At 39.7% G+C, this 19,436-nt stretch overlaps 1 protein-coding gene across 1 annotated transcript; it reads right to left on the bottom strand.

Annotated features, from left to right (window-relative positions):
* Window positions 1–14,562: 14,562 nt before the first annotated feature.
* Window positions 14,563–15,249, bottom strand: LOC117814053 (cilia- and flagella-associated protein 251-like; the record flags this gene model as incomplete). Its single annotated transcript, XM_034685164.1, has 2 exons — window positions 14,563–14,973; window positions 15,007–15,249. Coding segments are annotated over 2 exons (654 nt in total), but the record flags the coding sequence as incomplete, so codon positions are not given.
* Between the last annotated feature and the right edge of the window lie 4,187 nt (window positions 15,250–19,436).

Below are 19,436 nucleotides of genomic sequence, written 5' to 3'. Positions count from 1 at the left end.
GCCACAGTATTAATTAAGGTTTGTTTTGAGGACCTCTAAAAATTCCCTATAGAAGCTTTAAAACCTTTACCACCCACCTGTGATTGAATAAGCACATATAGCATAACTTAATCTCTGTAATGCTTAATTGTTAAAGGTAATTTTGTACAGAAAAGAACATTTTGGAATAAAAGCTTTTGGTTTATTGCACCTGGAAGATTACCCATTTATAGCAGGTGAAACATGAGCTTTCTCAACCCGTTGTCAAGTTCATTAAAATCGCAGTGAGTCACTGGTTCCCTCTCTCACAGCACTTTTGATCGACAAAAACAACAGACTTAAATGGCCAGGTAAATGTCAGGTTTGTTGTTGGCAATGACCGCTCTTGTCCTCCGCTGTCAGCAGAATGACACTCACACACTCGCGCTCTCCCCCCCACTGCACACACACTCTAACTGTACCCCCTGTCTATAGACTACTGTGTCAACAACCTCAGACATCATTAGGGATCCAGAGACAGAACCCATCAACAGACACGAATCCCTGCACTCTCTCTTCACTGCTCCCCTGTATCATTTAACTCACCAAGGCTTTGATCACATTGCAAAGAAGGCAGATCAAAAAAAGGAAACTACTCATCCCCGCTGACATGAATTTTCTCATGTATGACAGGACCCGTCCCTGTGTGCGTGTGTGACCTACCACCTGCTGTTTAGCCATAGGCAACATAAATGTGCGGCACCAGATGCTGGTTTCATGCTAAAAGCTGTGATCCCAACCGAATGACCTGACTGGGTTGGCGTGTCCTTGCCAAAGCAGAGCAGCATGGATAAACATGAGCATCGACATTCAGCCGCGAAGGACCTGTTCTCCAGAGGAATAGACTGGATCAGGAAGGGAAAACACAGAGTCCATGGAGTGTTTTGTAATTTAGATATTTAGTGGTGTGAGAAATGTCGTCACTGTTTCTGTTACCAAGAGATTGTAAATTCATTTTAAGCTGTTAAGGTGGTATTTGCACAGTTATGTTAAAACTACCAGGATTTACTAAAATTAGTCGGGGCTTTGATTGAAAAACATGTTGTAATTTCTAATATTGTAATGTATTATCTGTTAACAACCTCCAAGCATTACTTCCCCCAGGCAGAGTTCTAGTTATGGCATTAATTAGTCCCTGCAACAGTTTTCAATCCATCAACTTTTATTCATATGGCTCCAAACCACAATTAAAGTTACTTCAGCACACTTTAAATCAATTTTCTTTTTTGCTAAGCTCAATATGAATCCACCATTAACAAACATTTGGTAACACTTGCTAGTAACACTTCCTTTTCATAGGCAGAAACCTCGAGCAGAACCAGACTCATTGTAAACAGCCATCAGCTGCAACTGAATGCATTGCAGAAAAAGTGGGCAATAAGGTGGGGGAAGAGATGGATGGATAAGACAACAAAGCAGAACAAAAACAACAATTAATACAGACACATAGTTCCAATGCCAGGAATAATGATTCAAATGTGTAGTATTAGCAGTAAAAGCTATTGTAATGAAAAATGAGTATGGTTGATAATAACAAATGTTTAAGCTGAAGTCAAACAGGACTCATATAATAATTTCTGCTGTGATTACCATCGAAGTATAGCTGTCAGAGGTATCACATTTATCACAACATGATTAATAAATAATACTATTTATTTTAATCACCTGCTGTTTTGTCCCTCCCAGCACACCATAGTAAAGCTGCTGCTGCATCTTCCTGCTTCCTGCTGCCGGTGTGATGGAAACAAATTGACATCACTGTGCTTTTGTATGGGATGTTTTTCTTTACTGAGCCATCTGGAATTTTTCTAGTCAGGTTCAAAGTAATATACACTTTCGTCTATTGGAATTAGAAAGTCACTTAAGTAGTTTGAGTTTGAGTGACCACCTATGAGCTAAGCATTCAGGTGCAGCTAATCAGACTGCTTTCAGCAGGCAACCACATCACAAGGGCTTGCAGAGCACTATATTGAAGTATGGATGAAACAACAATGTGGGTGAAAATACATTCAATTTAATTTATTTGATTCCCAAATTAGGACACTGGTTACGATTGCTTCATAATATGGACTGAAAATAATGGAACTGCATACATATGATATAAAACGGGATTATTCATGATTAACTTTTGAACATCAGAAATTGAAGCAGCTTAGAGTTGAGCACAGCAGCAGGCAGCCTGCAGCAACAAATCCCACACAACTAAGAAACAAGGAAGCTCTAAAACTCCCCAAAAGACATGTAGTTAGTATCATGCATGATAGGACATGAATTGATACAGATCAAGAGCTGAGGAGCTTGGTGTTTCATTTCAAGCATTTTAAGCCTATGCTTATACTGCTTATGATTGATACTTGATGTAATTCCTGATAATGCATTTAAAGTTTTTGAGCTCCAGAAAAGCAGGTGTGTAAATGTGGTGCAGTTTTAAATGGCCCTATTTTCAGAACTACTTTAACTTCCTTAGTTATCTCAGGGTATCTTGTCTGATTAGATAGGGAAATGGGGAGTAGAGAGAGGAGAATGACATGCAGCACAATGTCAACAACAACCGCTGTATTGAGGGAAATAGCCTCTGTAAGTAGGGAGCACACTTTAACCACTAGGTTTAAGCAGCATCCCATCCCAAATTAAATTTTACACTACATTAGATTGAGTGTGCATGGTTGGAGGTTCAGCCCAGGTAACCTTCATTAAAACTGATGTGAATTACACTTAATACACATGAATTTATTCATACTCCTGATGTTTAATGACAACCTATAATCACTGAGCGTCTGTCAGTTGCATCATGCAGAGCTCAACAGAAAGCCCTAGCAGCCTATTTGACCTTAACTTTTTAATTACACCATCCCACCCACTGTGGGAAAACATGCCTGTTTTGTAGAAGACAGTCTTTTATGCCTTGCATGTCTTTCATTTAAAAAAAAATAAAAAATCATTATATGCCTTTCTTGTAAATTGAAAATCATGTTTGGGTCAAGAAGGGACAACCAGTTCTAGTTATTACATTGCCATGGCAACAGACATCGCCTGAGGGGCATGACATTAGAGCAGCTATTAATCAAAAAGAAGACATCCTAACTCCAAATAGTATAAGCTAATCACTGTTTATACACTGACGAATTAATGCAATACAGTTCTTATAATTAGCCTGTCATTTTTCAGGATGCACCTTTTCATGCTGCACTGTCCAGCAACAAGGTCAGGAACTGGCTTCAGTGTGATGAGCTGGCTCCATGTTGCACAAATTGGACTGCTAAATACATTACAGACAAGACTTGTACCACCTGTAGATAGGAAACATTTTATGGGCTTGATTAGTGATTATGCCTTGATTAACAAGGAGAGTGGAGGAGGTGTGCCTGTGTGTGTCCCTGCAGTGTGATGTCTGCTAACGCGTGTACCCATTTCAGTAGAAGCCGCTGCTGTAATTAGCAGATGTGACACTCTTGGGCTCCACTTGTGCAGAGATTGCCTAGCTCCCCTGCATCAGAGGAGCACCCTGGGTTGGCACAGTGGCTGGCAGCTTCCCAGTAGATGCAGAGGCTGGCAGTGTTTACAGCTTAGCCTTCCCAGTTCAGAGGGGATGTCATATACAGTGTACTTGACAGTTTCTTGGCAAGCCTTGTTTGGTAATATAGACCTGTTCTTTGAGTCACTTCAGTGTGGTGCTAGCCTGCAGAAATGTTCTGTTACAGGGCAGCATAGAGCCTTGCCTTAGTTACACAGATGGGTCGATTAATCAATTTTTATTCATATAGTGCTCAACCAAGCAAAAGTTATTTCAATGTATTGATCAAGTCTAGAGGAACTGTACACTCTAATAAGCAGAAAACATGTAGAGCAGAACCAGGCTTGGTTATGGACAGCCATTTGCATCAACCGGCTATGATACAAAGAAAGATGGATGACTATAAGAGTCAATAAAAATATGACAAATAACGACTTAAAATTGTAATGTCATTACAAATAAAAGCAGAAATATAACTTATATTAATTATAACAACTGTAGTATTGGTATTATAAGTATGAAGTTGTCCAGTCTGTTTTTTATCAGCTCAGAAATATATCAAAAGTCAAGTCCTTAATGTCAGCTAAAGATCTTCAGAAACTCATTCACGCTTTTATATCCTCCCATCTCGATTATTGTACAACACTGGCTGCCTGTTGATTTTAGGATTGATTTTAAGATAATTTTATTGACTTTTAAAGCACAACATGGACTTGCCCCTCTCTATATCTATACTGAGCTTTTATCCCCCGACAAACCTGGTCCCAGTCTGAGATCCTCTGGCAGTGCCCTGCTAGCTGTTCCAAGGACCCGACAGGGCGTTTTCAGTCAGAGCTCCTACTCTCTGGAACAGCCTGCCAGAGGAGATCAGACTTGCAGAGTCAGCCCTGTGTTTTAAGTCATTACTCAAGACATATTTTTACAGGAAAGCTTTTATTGTGTGATTTTATTTAATTTTGGCTCTGATTTTAAGTTTGTTTTTTTATAAGTTTGTGTGTTTTTAAGTTTTTATTTTATTTTGAATCGCTTCATTTTGCTTTGCACTTTTTTTTTACCTGAAAAAGTGCTATATAAATAAAGTATTATTATTATTATGAATAATGATAATTATTGCCAAGCAGGGTGCATTTCAACATCTTGTCCACATTAACAATACCCAGGATACTGCAGGACAAGGGAACACAAAACCTGGGGGAAGATACCATGTCAGATACATGCATTAATGGGACACTGGTGGATACAGACAAAGAGCGAGAGGATGATTTCTGTCAAGAAAGTCCCCCAGCATTCTCAGCCTATAGCAGCATAATCAAATGCTGGTCCAAGGCAAACCTTTACTAAATCAAAAAGGACAATTTCAGACACCTCTCAAAAGTAGGGAGGGTTTCTGCTTCCTGCAGCCAAATCTTTCTCTGGAAAAATGCCTGATAATTGAAGGCACTTCCTCCCATACTACTTTTGGGCATCCAGAAGCAGGCTGTAATGGCAGTCTTCCAGGAATATGCTTTTTAAGATGAAATAGAATCTGCATGGATTATGTGGATGAAAAGAAGACTTCAAACTCAATTTAAAATGTGTGCTTGGCCAGAACAGAAAAACTAGTACGGGAGGAGTTGTATCTCTTCTCCCAGTTCTTGTTTGCTCATGTTCAGGATCATTGTGGACCAGCTGGATAGTATGAGGACACTTGATAGGGCACTATAATAACAAGGAAATGCAATACTCCATTCTACAAATAATGAATGCATGAACTGTTTTTTTGCACTGACCGCGTGAGTCAGTGACCTTACTCTCATGATAGTTCCCGACTCTAACATCTCTCTGCTTAGTAAGTGGGGATAAATGTTAAATTTTGTCTGGCTGTTGAAAAGCATGAACACAAGCAAAAGCCCTCAAAGAGAAAATCACTCTATTCAGATTTAAGTGGAAGTGTCCAATCCACTTTTTGCCATCTTGTTTGAGCCACATGATGAAAACCCACCATGTTTCCTGTCCCTTGAGTCATACACTGATCATGTTGCCTCTTCAATGAGATAAGAGAACAAACACTGCTAAACAGCTCATCTGCAAGTCAAGTGTCACTCAGGTTTCCTCTGCAGCGTGGCAGCTGTTGATCATTGTGAATGAAAACAGGCCAGCAGGTGTGCAACATCTAATTTATCACATCAGGCCACTTTTAGCGCATGCATGCAGAGATTAACTTTTAATTACTATACGTTCTGCTGCGATAAGGTCACGCCTCAGGAGGAGGTGTATCATGCCTGTCAAAAATACCAAATACGTGTCAAACAAGCATCATATTAAGTCTCTGATTTTGTTAAAAAGTTGTTCAAGGCAAACATCAAAGTCAGCTGAATACACACCACCAGCTCAATGACTCAGTTAGTCTGTGCATCATCTTGGGGCTAAAAGATAATGGATATCCTAAACAGTCATGACAGTATCCCTCCATTCTTTGTCATGCTGTGAGTAATGTGCCAGTGTTTGGTCCGTCAGCTGCAGAAGAGCTAAATGGTGCTGCAAGCTTCAGTTTGATAATGAACACTGACTGTCAGACGCGTCTTAGAAACTTTGCTGACTGCTCATTACTTCAATCCCAATTAAAAGGGAGAGCTGTGGTCGTTGATAGTCCAAAACAATGTGGCAGACATGCTACATGCCCGTTGAAGTAGGAGACTATATCGGGCCATTGTTATCACCACAATGCACATTTTCGGACATTGGCAAACCTGCAAATATTCAGTGCAGATTGCTGTTGGCTGGAATAAAAGAAGAGGATGAATGTTCCTCATCTACACTTACAAGCTTAATGATATCATAAATTTTGGCACATCCAATGAACAGTGTGGCTAAAACAGAAGCCTCTAGGCTAATGTTTTATTACGATAAAGAATTACTAAAATCATGTATAAACACAACAAAACACTGATACTTTCAGATAGAAAAATAAAAAACATATTGTAAAGTAAGTGGAAACATAAATTAGCATTTCCAATACAAAAGGACCAAAACACATTTAACTGCAAACACTTAACCATGATTGAAATCAGTGAAGAAATTGGATTGTGATTTGTTTTTTATGTTAACTGTTTCTGTGTAATTGAGAAAATTCTTATTAGCAGTGTTTACAATAATTGATGGTTTTAATTTTCTATCATAATGACCACATGTCAGCTTGTTAATTCATGTACAGGTGGTCCTCACATCCTGCTCCGTGACCCATTATCTCCTTCTTTCAATTTACACCTCTCACTGATCAGCTGTCTTATGTTCAAACACACACAGAGCACCAAGGCTGGCCATGAGCACTCCATTTTAAAACAAGGTGATGGAGAGAGGCAGACTCCAAAGCCTTTTTTTGTGAGTGGGAAGTGCAAATAGAATCTGTTTAAACAAAGAGGTCCCAAGTTTCATTGCTGGTGCTGTGTTTTTCCTTAATAAAAGCAGCAGTCAACTGAACTCTCATTTTCCCATGCCAAATGTTAAAAAACTGTGAGATGAGAAACAGTTTATCAAAGAACGCAAACTGTTGTAGTGGCAGTCGTGCTTTCTCCATTAAACTAAGAACCTTAAACTGCAGGGAAACAATTTAAAGCAACGCTGAGCAAATGCACTTGCTTTATTAAGCAAACAGCCACAGTCAACAATAGAGAAGTCAGAGTGTCAGGCACAGAGACCATTGTCTGGAAATCAAGATCAAATATTCAGTAAAGATACAAATTAAGTATCTCCTTACAAACTCAGAACATTAACTTACAAGTAGTACACATTTCTCTTCTATTTACGAGGTGAGTACCAGAGATTAAGCATCTTAGTAATCATGGTGAGCTCTGTTATGTTTGTTTCTCAGGAACAGCAATAATGTTCCTGGGTCAATTTGACCCGGGGCACATTTAGTTATCCAAAAGTGTCAGAACCCAAAAAAAAATAAACAATAAACATTTTTTTAATCTCATTATTAACTTCATTACTAATTTAGTGCAATGGTGTTCTTTAACTCTCACAGATCATAGTTCAATGAGGATAACTCATTTATTTTTTGTGAGTATTCACATTAAAACTTAAAAAAGTAAACTGTTGGTAGGACTCCCTTACAGAGAATCTTGATATGTTTTGCCCCTCCCCTGCTGAGTGTCCACTCAATGTGGGTGGAGTTTGCCCACTGGTACAGAGAAGGTGGGGTGAAATATGTCACACAGTCGCAAAGAAACAACTATTATTGGACACTTCTGACTCCTTTTAGGGTCCACTTTGACTGCTGGGTCAAATTGACCCACAAACATTATCTGTGTGACATAAACATGTGAAATTAACCATTTTTATTTTATATGTTGATGACGCTAATTAAGCCAAACAGAAGAAGTTTCACACTGAAAAAATACTATTGTTCTTGTTTCTTTTGAAATGGGTCAATCTGACCCGGAACATAGCAGGAGGGTTAAACATGCTGTATAATTGGATATTAAGTATTGGTGCAAGTTCAGTTTTTCAGCCATGCTACACTAATGGCTCTGGTGACTCCAGACTAAAATATCTTCTCACAGTAGATTTTATGGTATTATATTTTGTACAGATACATATAAGTTTTTCAATTCTACAGTGAGGAGGACATTTTGGCATTGTAGTTAATTACACTGTATTATCTGTACAAACAATGGATGTTTTGCCATTGAATATTTACAGGACTACACGTCCCCCTTTGGACAAAGTGTTACTTACTTAGCTGTTCCACTGATTTTAGTTCATTCTAGAGCCATCAAAGGCTCTATGATTCAGTTTGCCAAGTATTATGTTATAATATCTGCAGGAGGATATTTTAGGCCTGAGATGTACTCTCCTTGGTTCTAATCAGCAAAAGCTGCTAAAATGACCTGGGGTTGTTCCCTCCCTGCCACTGTGGCACTGTGCAGGGGTTTATGGCACCCTGTCGCTGGGTAGTGCCGAAAATACCTACATACACCAGTGTGGGGTCCATACCTTATTCTTTTTATGCCTTTACGTTGGTGGCTGCCATTCTAGCCCTTCACATGCACTTTAGCAATTTGTTGATATCGTTTCTATACTCTGTAGCGTGGTTATGTCTGGTGTGGAGGGATGGCGCTCTCTGCAGGAGGCGTGCTAATTAAGGATTCGCTACCCTGTGGTAAGTCAGTGTTGTACACTCTGTGTGTGATTGTCTCTCAGCTACTACCCTATCTGATGCATGTTTCTTTACCTGTAGTGTTGTAGCGCTATTCCTTTGGCATCTTTACTCACCACAGACAAAGATAGATACATTTTTTTATTATTATTATTATTATTATTATTATTATTATTATTATTAGTATTATTTTTGATAAGCATGCAAGTATAAAGGGAAAATGAAGACGTGCATTGTCTGACTTGCCAAGATCAAGAATGGGGTTAGTTTCAGCCCTGCTTTACAACGTGTGCATTGTTATTCAGAGCTTGTTAGATCCGCAAGTTAGTACATGAAGTATGTTAAAGTAGGCATACTGCTGTGCCATATTACCACCTCACAGAATAGCTAGCTTATTTTTGGCCCTTGATCTTGTTTGGTAAATCTAGTTGCTGCCATCTTTTCTAATGTGGCAAATTCCCAGTAGATGTTAAAACAATCAGCAAGTGTAGCTTAATGTAAGGTGAATACACTAACCTGTTTCCTCATGTTGTAGCCCTGCCATGGGGTAAAAAGAAACATTTGTAAACAAGAAAAATGGTGAACTTAATAGTAAACAAATTCATGATAAGAGAGCCCTGCAGACTGAAGCAGAAATCTTGGGAGACCCGCTTATTGTAGCTCCCCCTTCACTTGTTTCCTCTCCACTACAGCAGCTCACTGCTCCTAATCTGCACATAACAAGTGGATATACATAAAAACTGTATATATATACATACAGAATGCAGTACATCACGCATTGTTATTTATAACATTGATTTGAATTTCAAAGGAGGCTATACCCTCTTGTTAAGGGTGATGATTCATAGACAGCAGGGAAATTGACAAATAAAAAAAGGCTCCAGATACAGAGACAGGTAGATGCAGATGAGACCACATTTGTGTGCTTTTGTCAGCATCATGATGTCAATCTGCTTCTTGTTACACGTTAGATATGATTTTGTCCAAGCTGTTATCAAAGTAATGTTAGAGCACTTGTGTTTGATGAGAGTCAAAATGATTTATTTTTCCATTTCATTGCAGCATACTGATGCTTCAATGTAACTGCTGTTCCAACATCAGCCTGTTCAAGAAATTGATATTTTTCCCAATGGAGATCACCTTGAGTACTGTAATCACTGAGATGTTCAGTTTTTACAATTTATACCTATGCCAATAAATACCGACTCGCTTGTTGCTGCCAAAGCCTATAAAATCAAGGGTCTATTTAATCACAATCCTGCCATATTAGTCTTCTCCTAGCCTTAGCCCTGTCTCCGGTGAAGAATGATCGGTCCTGCTTAGGGTCATCCTGCAAGGCCTCTCATAAATTCCACCAGTGTCACTTGTCTTCTGGCACTTGCTTGATAACACTCATTATTGCTCAATGACCTGAAGGCAAAGCTTCACTTTGGGCCTCATCTCCCTTCAGGACACATCCGGGGACGCTTTCCTTCTCGCAGCTCACCTCTGCTTTTAAAAGCCATAAACTCATGCCCGACAAGTTAGCCAGGAGACAAGAATCACAAGCAGTGATCATTTGATATTGTAAAGTGAATTACACCCTCCACCGTCCTCCAGAGGAAGGCAAGGTTTCTGAAAGTACCGAAGGGATGTATCCAAGATGTGTGAGGTTTATGAGGCTCCTCAATCACTGGGAGGAAGACTGTTTGAATCTCACTTACAAACCCCGGGCGACAATGAAAGTTTGAAGTCTCTGTCAGCGGTGAGATTAAATAATAAAAGGAAAGGAGAGAGAAAAAACAGACTTACATCATCTATGATGTAATTTTTCCACTCTGCAATGATGTTTCTAATCCAAAATGTTTGAACAATGGACCAAGGATAAAAGTATTCTTGATAAAGGGTTGAAACTGTAGACTTTTTAAATGATGCTTCAGTGTGTAGTGCTGGATGAAGCACCTTTCTTTAACGTAAACACTCCTCTTAAAACACTCCTACTGGAATATATAGATGCTCAACTGAGAAGAGAAGCCATTCCAATGGCCAAATAGAGCGAGAGGGCCCTAGGAGGCTATTCACACTAGTGCTGATAGTTGTTAAAACCCTGTGTGCTTCACTTCAAATGGGTTTAAAACAGCTTGCGGATGTGAACAGGGCAATGGAGCAACACCATAATACACTCAGGGATGTTCACCTCAGGCAAACACTGTGTGATGCTAAGCACCTCTCTCAAAGCTGCCAAAGAAAGTCCATTGATTTCTCTTTTTGTTTGTCGACTTGTTTCCATTGTGGGATTTGAGGGAGAAACAGAACGACTGAACCACTCTGGCTGTGAGGGATTCCCAACAGCCAATAGTTTGCAGAATCGATCAATTAACATGTTTCTCATTTTTCTAGCCAGCAACTCAAAAAGGCCTCTCAAGACTTGAAGAAAAGTGGGTCAAACTCAGAAGTAACATCAAGAACAAGACTGACTGACATCTTTGATATAACTTACTGACAGAAGTTGATATTTTAAAAGGCATCTAAACACTGCAATCCCATGACCATCCCATTGTTTTAACTATCTCTGGAGTTTTTTGCTGTTTAATGCCACAAAAGTGCACCTTCAAGCACTCTTGTGTCCTTGTTGTGACAATGCTTTTAGTGCTCTGTAATCTCACTGTCATAGTTGCCACTTTAACAAATTGAGAACACTTTCCAGCAGTCGCACTGGTTGCCCGTCGACATGGACCGCACTTCACCAACAGCGTGTCTGCACGGCATTTATGACAGCCGTTTAGCTCTCCGACATGGACGATCACGGAAAAAGGTACCATTAAATGATGACAATTGATGGTACCGTTGGTTTATGTTCAGTTTCTCTCGAGACAGAGAGATTTCCTGAAGTGAGTAAATAGAAAGAGTCGCAATCAATTCAAATTTGAGTTGTATTCCATCCGGCAGACAAGAACCATCTGTTGAACGGCAGTGAAAACAGATTATACTTTGTCTGCTGGTGTCTGCATAGCAAGAATCCCACCTGGAAACCAGAGTGATTTTGCTCAGTCTACAAGCTAAATGAATAATGTTGGCTCAAAAGCCAATTCACTTTTTAAGCTAGTTGAGCTGAAAGTACGGGTATATTTGAACCGTTTATCTGACTTGATTTAAAAGTTGGCAAAGCAGGGGAGGATGTTCCAGTACAAACAAAAACCATGACTTTTTAAAGTCACATGGAGCCTATTCTTAACTTTTTATCACTAGGATTGGACACAGAAGAGAGAGAAGATAGATCTAAGACACATCTTTAAAGAGAAATAACAGTCTTGCTCCATTTTTGGACTTCCACATGTAAAAAAAAGTTTCTAATTTAGCCTCATTTACCATAACAACTTCAGTGAGGACTTTACTTTAACTGTGCTGCCACCTACCTTGACCATGACACTTCAAAAAGAGTGTTTTAAAAAAAAAATCTCAATTGGTTTTTCATTTCTCCTGGAAGTATAGAAAATAAAATAAATCCTTTGACTGATTGCTACCAAAAATGTGAAGACCTACAGAAACAAATGCATTGAGAGGCAAGTAGCTGCAAATTCTGGCCTTGGGAACATTGTTGTTTTTACCACACTGATGCCAGCAGACAAAAGACTAAAATGCTGATTCACATCTCAGAGGCAGACTAAAATATGTGCTGACAGGGTTAGAATTTGGCCAAATTGCTGGCCAAAGCAAAGTTAAAGGTATTAAATTTGGTCTGAATTATTGGGTAATAAATTAAAAAACAACACTGGAATATGTACCACTAAGACAAAGTGGACACCAGACATAAAAAAGGGATGACATACAGAAGAATGGCAGGGGCAGAAATCACCAAGGTTGGGAATAAAGGTGTGATGGATTGAGACTTTGAAATGAGGGGAGGGTGCAGGAAAATAAACCAAGAAGTAACTCAAAATGGAAACACAGAAATTATAACCAAATCTGAATGCCAGGATGTAACATCTTTATGGGCTTTAGGGGGGCGATGGTATCCAGAACTGGGCCAGCACAGTATTGAAACCCCTTTGAGATATCTGTTTATAAAATGTGTTGTATTGTTCAGCTCCTCCAGGGTTTGGCTGGAGGTCTGCTCTTGGGTCTACTCCCATTAGAGTGGCCTAATTACTTCCATATGGCATATTGCATACAGTGGAGCTTAAAGAGTATCAGAGGTGTGAGTTATTTACTGTGCCAAAAATCATCAGACTATATTAGCATTTACTGTGTGTGATGTGAAAGAACTAAAACTCCCATTGAGACCAGATTGCAGTCGAAATGTTTGACCTTGCTACCCACATAAGCTCCGCCTCTGCCTGATATGAATAACGGTTTTCAATTTAAGTTGACCAAGGTCATTTAAATGCTTCAATCTAATGTTCTGAAAGCTTAAGCTGAGATCAAAAGTCTTTCTCTTGAGCTCCCGATACACATTAGAGAAGGCCCATGGAGGGAAAAATAAAAAGCATACCTTACTTCATATACTAAATTAAAAGCAATGCTTATGTAAGCCAGAGTCCTTTTCAGCCTTTAAGACTTCCCTCTAGACACAGCCGATCTCTCAACACTTCTCAAGCTGTTATCATGCTGATTTATGAGGACCCCTCTGTGAGGCATCAAGGAATTTGATGGAAAGTAATATTCCTCTCAGGCGACACTGATGAAAGCAATGCATACAAATTCTCATCTTGCTTTTGCTGCTTCTGTTTAGGATCTGAAGAAATTAAAATGCCATAACAGCTTATGTTAGAAAGAGGCAGATTTTGAGTCTGAAATTTGCTGTGATTTGTTCTTGAACCAAAAAGTGAAAAATGAGTTTTTATGTTGCACTTTCTCTGAAGATGATGCAGTATTAGATTCATGGGGAGTCTGCGTAAAACACTTTGAGAGGACAAGACAGAAACTTATGGAAATGCTAATCCCAACACAGAAAAATACACAACTTTGCCAAAGGTCCTAGCAGTGTGATGAATGTTGTCTATAATACTAACCACATGTGTGGGTTAGAGGTCATATAAATCTGCTTTGAAAGCACATACATCTGTGTGACTTCCAATAGAGGTCAACTATACATCACTTGCTCCCCATCACTGATGCACATCTCAGTGATTTTTTTCTAAAGCACATCAAAAGAGCTGTCCCTGAACGCAAGTCAATCAAAGTCACTCATTCATCTCATATGGTCCATATAGGGTCACATTTGGCCATCATTCAGGACAGGAACTCAAGCATGCGTGAGACTTTGAGGACATAATCTGCTCCAGTCTGAGTTCCATAGAAGCACACACATGAAGCACAGCAGAGTTAGCGCTCAGCCAGGCCCCCGAGGAGCAGCTCATACTGTTCATGACCTGTGAAACCAGCCATATGTGACCCTGCCCATAACTCAGTCGCATATACAGAGGGAAGTACAGCAACCCGTCGGCTATCAGAGGCTCGCAAATCTGCAAGGCAGGCCCTATTTCGTGTTCATCTTCACACATTTGAGGGGAGCTGACCGTGAAATCAGAGGATATTGATGTGTGAGTGTCAGGAGTTTGATTTTTATGGTGTGAGGTTGTACATGTATGGGAGTGAAATATTGGTTTCTATGTGGCAACTAGACTCTAGTTCTTGTATATCATATATTTTGGCTCATCTTCATTTTACTGGCAGTTAAAGATTCATGAGGCTTTAGTTTTTCAATCAACAACGGATTATTGATTATTTGCTTTAGAGAGGCAAAACCCAATGAGTTCAACACTAAAATATGTAAGGGATGATGTACAGTGAATGGTTGGCAATGTAAATTTGAAGCCCTACAGGATGAGCAGGACCCTAATATGAAGTTGGTGTCATTTTTTGTCATTGATTTAATATTATTTACTGTCAAATTGTATAGCAATAAAAATTATTTTGAGCACAAAAACCATTCTCCTTCTTCTCCTTCTCCTTCCTCTTCTTCTTCCTCTTCTTCCTCCTCTTCCTCTTCTTCCTCTTCTACCTCTTCTTCTTCTTCCTCTTCTTCTTCCTCATCTTCTTCTACCTCTTCTTCTTCTTCCTCTTCTTCTTCCTCTTCCTCTTCTTCTACCTCTTCTTCTGCCTCTTCTTCTTCTACCTCCTCTTCTGCCTCTTCTTCTTCTTCTTCTTCTTCTTCTTCTACCTCCTCTTCTGCCTCTTCTTCTTCTTCTTCTTCTACCTCCTCTTCTGCCTCTTCTTCTTCTTCTTCTTCTTCTTCTTCTTCTACCTCCTCTTCTACCTCTTCTTCTACCTCCTCTTCTACCTCCTCTTCTGCCTCCTCTTCTACCTCTTCTTCTACCTCCTATTCTGCCTCCTCATCTACCTCTTCTTCTACCTCCTCTTCCTCCTCCTCCTCTTCTTCCTCTTCCTCCTCTTCTTCCTCTTCCTCCTCTTCTTCCACTTCCTCTTCTTCTACCTCCTCTTCTTCTTCTTCTTCTTCTTCTTCTTCTTCTTCTTCTTCTTCTTCTTCTTCTTCTTCTTCTTCTTCTTCTTCTTCTTCTTCTACCTCCTCTTCTACCTCTTCTTCTACCTCCTCTTCTGCCTCCTCTTCTACCTCTTCTTCTACCTCCTCTTCTACCTCTTCTTCTACCTCCTCTTCTGCCTCCTAATCTACCTCTTCTTCTACCTCCTCCTCTTCTTCCTCTTCTTCCTCCTCCTCCTCCTCTTCTTCCTCCTCCTCTTCTTCCTCTTCCTCCTCCTTCAATCGGTACCCTTCGTCCAGCCACTCACTTAATACAAAAATGGGCATGATACTAGTTTGTCCATTCTGTGCTACTGGTGGCGCAAGATGGAGACGTCCTTGAAAGGGGACCTGCTCCTCATGCAGATATAAAAGGCTCATTCTAAGTTAGCAAAAACAAAACAGTTTTTATACTCAGGTGATTCTACACTATTTTAAACATACTTATAAATCGCCTATCCTATTTATAACAAGTCTGTTCTGCTGCATGCCACTATATTCTACACTCTGTACCTTTTAGTTCCACTTATGCCTTATCAGAGATGGATGGGGGCAGTATCTCCTCAGGCCGCTCTCATATCTGTGCCGAGTAACCGTCATTGCTTCCTGATTCTTAAGAGAAGTTTTTGCCAAAATGCTGACCAAATTAGAATGCTAAAGGAAACTTAAGTTTTTCCCACAGTGTCAACAGGCAGCGGTGAAATGTGCTGGACTACTTTGCATGGATTGAAGGCGTGATCAGGTTGTCCCTGACGCTGCTTTTGCTGTTGTCAGGTCATGACCAACCACAATCATGAATTTAACACAGCTGTGTAATACCACTGTATGTCTTTAAGTAAACTATCTCTGGTAGTAATTGGACGGCAATCTTGGACTCCATTGACTATTGTCTGAAGAGGATGTGGCCTCTTAGATCAACAGCCACCTCCTAAGAGCTTCTGGTGAAACCAGTATTTAACCATAAAGGACCTCTGGCCTCTAGATGTCATTGTTAATGTGCTAATGCTAATGTGTTTTAGACTAGAAGCTTAAAAAGAAAGAATGGAGGCGGCGCTAACGTCTAGGAGCTAAGAATGTGGATGTCTGTCTACAGAGATTAATAAAAGCTAATGGAGCGGATTTGTTCCTGTATTAAATAACATCCTGTTGTGTCACACCTCTTTTGCTTTCAATATGGATGTATGTCCTGTAATCTAACAATATCCACTTATAGTCGGCACCATTACTCTGACTACAAATGGTACCCTCGTTCAACACATAAAACTGTTGCCTACAGTTTTTGTGTTCACAAGCATTCATCTGTTCATAGAGGTTAGGTGAGTAAATGGGATGCTTCTGTCATGCAAATGTTTCCTCAACATTCTGCATTTTATTCCTTTATAAAGTTTTGTGTCAGAGGTGTGTTTCAGTAAGTTCCTCCTGAATTCTCTGGAATCTTCTGAGCCTGAAATCTGACACAAGATTCAGAGTTGGGTGGCTGAGCATGCAATTTAGAATATTAAGCTAGAGAGACACTTTGAACAAGTAAACACGGCACAAAAACATTACATGACCAGAATTTCAGCGGCAAGACACAAACCTTTTATACATTTACATCCATCTCATTCTTCCATTCAAGCAGACAGTTTAATGAGAGAGCCCTGTTCGAAGAGATGGCTTCCAAATAGATTTCACTGATGGATCATGGTCGAAGTTAAACCCAGAGCCTTTGCTGAGTCCTTCAAGCACTCACCGCTCTGTGTATCATGAAATATAAAATGTAAAGAGCCATCCACCACAGCTGAAAGAGCTTGGAGATGGCTTGTGTTCAAGCAGGCAGAACCTTTGGAATTGGATTTGTGCCAAATGGACACAAGTTGAAATCTGAGGAACCTCAGGCTGGTTGACTGAGGGAGGGTGGATGATGGATGTACAGACATGACAGCCTATATGAAGCAAGGTCTGATTAACATGCCAGATATAATAAGTGGCAACTTCAGACGTGGTTCATTCTAATATTATCCCATTTGTGCTGTGCTAGATTGTGATTTTCTACTCTTTTAATGTAATCAAAGCCAGTAGTCCAGAAATAAAAACGCTTCCTGTTGTTATGCACTGTTGTGTTCCACTATACAACTTTGTGATTGATGGATGGATGGATGGATGGATGGATAGATGGATAGATGGATAGATGGATGGATAGATGGATAGATGGATAGATGGATAGATAGATAGATAGATAGATAGATAGATAGATAGATAGATAGATAGATAGATAGATAGATAGATAGATAGTCAGATAGATAGACTATTGATCCCAAGCTAGGGAATTGTGGTGGTACAGCAGTCGGTTATCACATTATACAATAAATACACATTACATATCCAAACACTAAGGGCTAAAAATATCATTAAATACAGAATATAAGTAGCACCAGTATTTAAAGGGATATTTCAAATGTTTTGAAGTGGGTTCTTATGAGTTATATGTCACTAGTAATTGCACTAGCAAAAAAGAATGCCGCTCAGCTCGGCCCCTGTAATGAGAAACTGCTGAGAGAAACAGCACGCAAGCCAGGCTACAGTTATCTACAGATGGGGCCGGTTCTGCCGCATAATTGAGCTAAGTAGCTATAAGTCTCCAAATGCTGCAAAACAAATGGGCTTTCCCAGTGGTACACCTAAACTGAGGTTAGTGCATGGGTCTGACTTTCTTAAAATTCCCATCCGAAGTTAACTGTATCCTAGCTTGCATGCTGTTTCTCCAAGCAGTTTCTCATTGAAGGGGCCCGAGCTGACCGGCATCCATTGTTGCTAGTACAACAACTTATGACATGTGACTCATACAACCCCACTTCCAAAAACTGAAATATCCCTTTAAGACACTGTTTTGGGGAAATGTTTTAATGACTGACGACTTCCATTGTGTTCAGTAAATGGCCCAATGTGAAGCTTCTGTAGCTCTTCCCAGCTCTTTACAGTCTCTTTCCACTGTGAGAAGTTTGCAATCCAAATAGATACTGGTAAGTGAGTTGAGCTCAGCATAGACCCACCTCTGCTGGACACTAGATGTCTCAAATAAGGGGTTTATTACTCAAGAATATATCACTGTTTTCTTCAAATGCATGATTATGACCCAGTGTGGTGGGAGACCTGATTCTGAATCTGATTGCTTCTTTGAGCGCCATCTTCTGGGGAAACAACATAACATGAAAATACCGTATCTCTCTCTGCATTTCATACAACAACTGTGTGTAGGATACAGCCCACTTTTTAGTAGACAGTAAAGGTAATAAAAGTTCTTCTTGTACACGTAATTTAACAGTACTTAAATAAGTTCTACTGTAGTATAATATGTATGCATATAAGTGTACAGGGATGCAGAGATGATGATGTGCAAATACAGTGTGCACGTGCAAAAGGGAAACGTGCTGAGACAAAGGTGTGAAAGAGAATAATGTTGCCTCGTTGCATTATTTATGTAACATAATGCAGTTACCACGAGACAGAGATGAGCAGAATGAGAGGAGAGTTGTTGTGCAGGGCTTTGAGAAGGAAAGTTTGAGAGTTAAACCACATTTGAAAATTGAAATAACCTCGAATGTGAAGTGCTTTGTTTTTGTCAATGCCATCTTTATTTTAAAAAAGTATGTTTTTTTTTGTCTTCAGAGGTGAATGCTTTTTGAATATGGTTATCTTCTCCTCTCATCTTGAGTACGTGAACTTGATTTCACCCTGAACACATGACAGGGTAAAGATTAATCTCTAATCCAGTGTTGCAAGTCGCCTGCTGCAGAAATGGGAAACACATTATCAACCTTATCTGTGATCTAATGAGTCAAATAGAATTATGTTACACTTTCCCCCACACTAGAATGCATTGAATGAAGACTGAGCCTGCAGCTTTATTATCCCATTTCTGTGTTATTGAGTCAATTGCATGTTATCCAAGGCCATTCCACATACTCATGGCATCACAATACTGAAGCTCTGAAAGATGTATTGAGTGCAAGGAAAATGGGCTCTCAGCAGGAGAAAATATCTTTGGAAGACAGAGTGAGGAAGTGACTTCAGAGCAGGAGGGAAGTCAGCAGAACTGTAACCAAAAGTTGGATATTTAACTCTCCTCCTATAAGTTGGATTCTTTGTTAAAAAGAAAGAGTAGCTTTGCTGATGCCACCGAGAACAACAGGTTGATGCATATTCAACATATAATTCAAATAAAACAAATAATTCATCAAACAGTGCTGGTCCCTCTTTCACTTTTGCCAGATCTCTTTTAATAATCATTTCTGTATCACTAGATCAGTCATGTTGCCTTCCCT

Source organism: Notolabrus celidotus, chromosome 6, assembly GCF_009762535.1.
Source record: "Notolabrus celidotus isolate fNotCel1 chromosome 6, fNotCel1.pri, whole genome shotgun sequence".
Taxonomy (NCBI): domain Eukaryota; kingdom Metazoa; phylum Chordata; class Actinopteri; order Labriformes; family Labridae; genus Notolabrus; species Notolabrus celidotus.
Note: the sequence above shows the minus strand (reverse complement) of the source record. Positions and strands in the feature narration are given on the sequence as shown.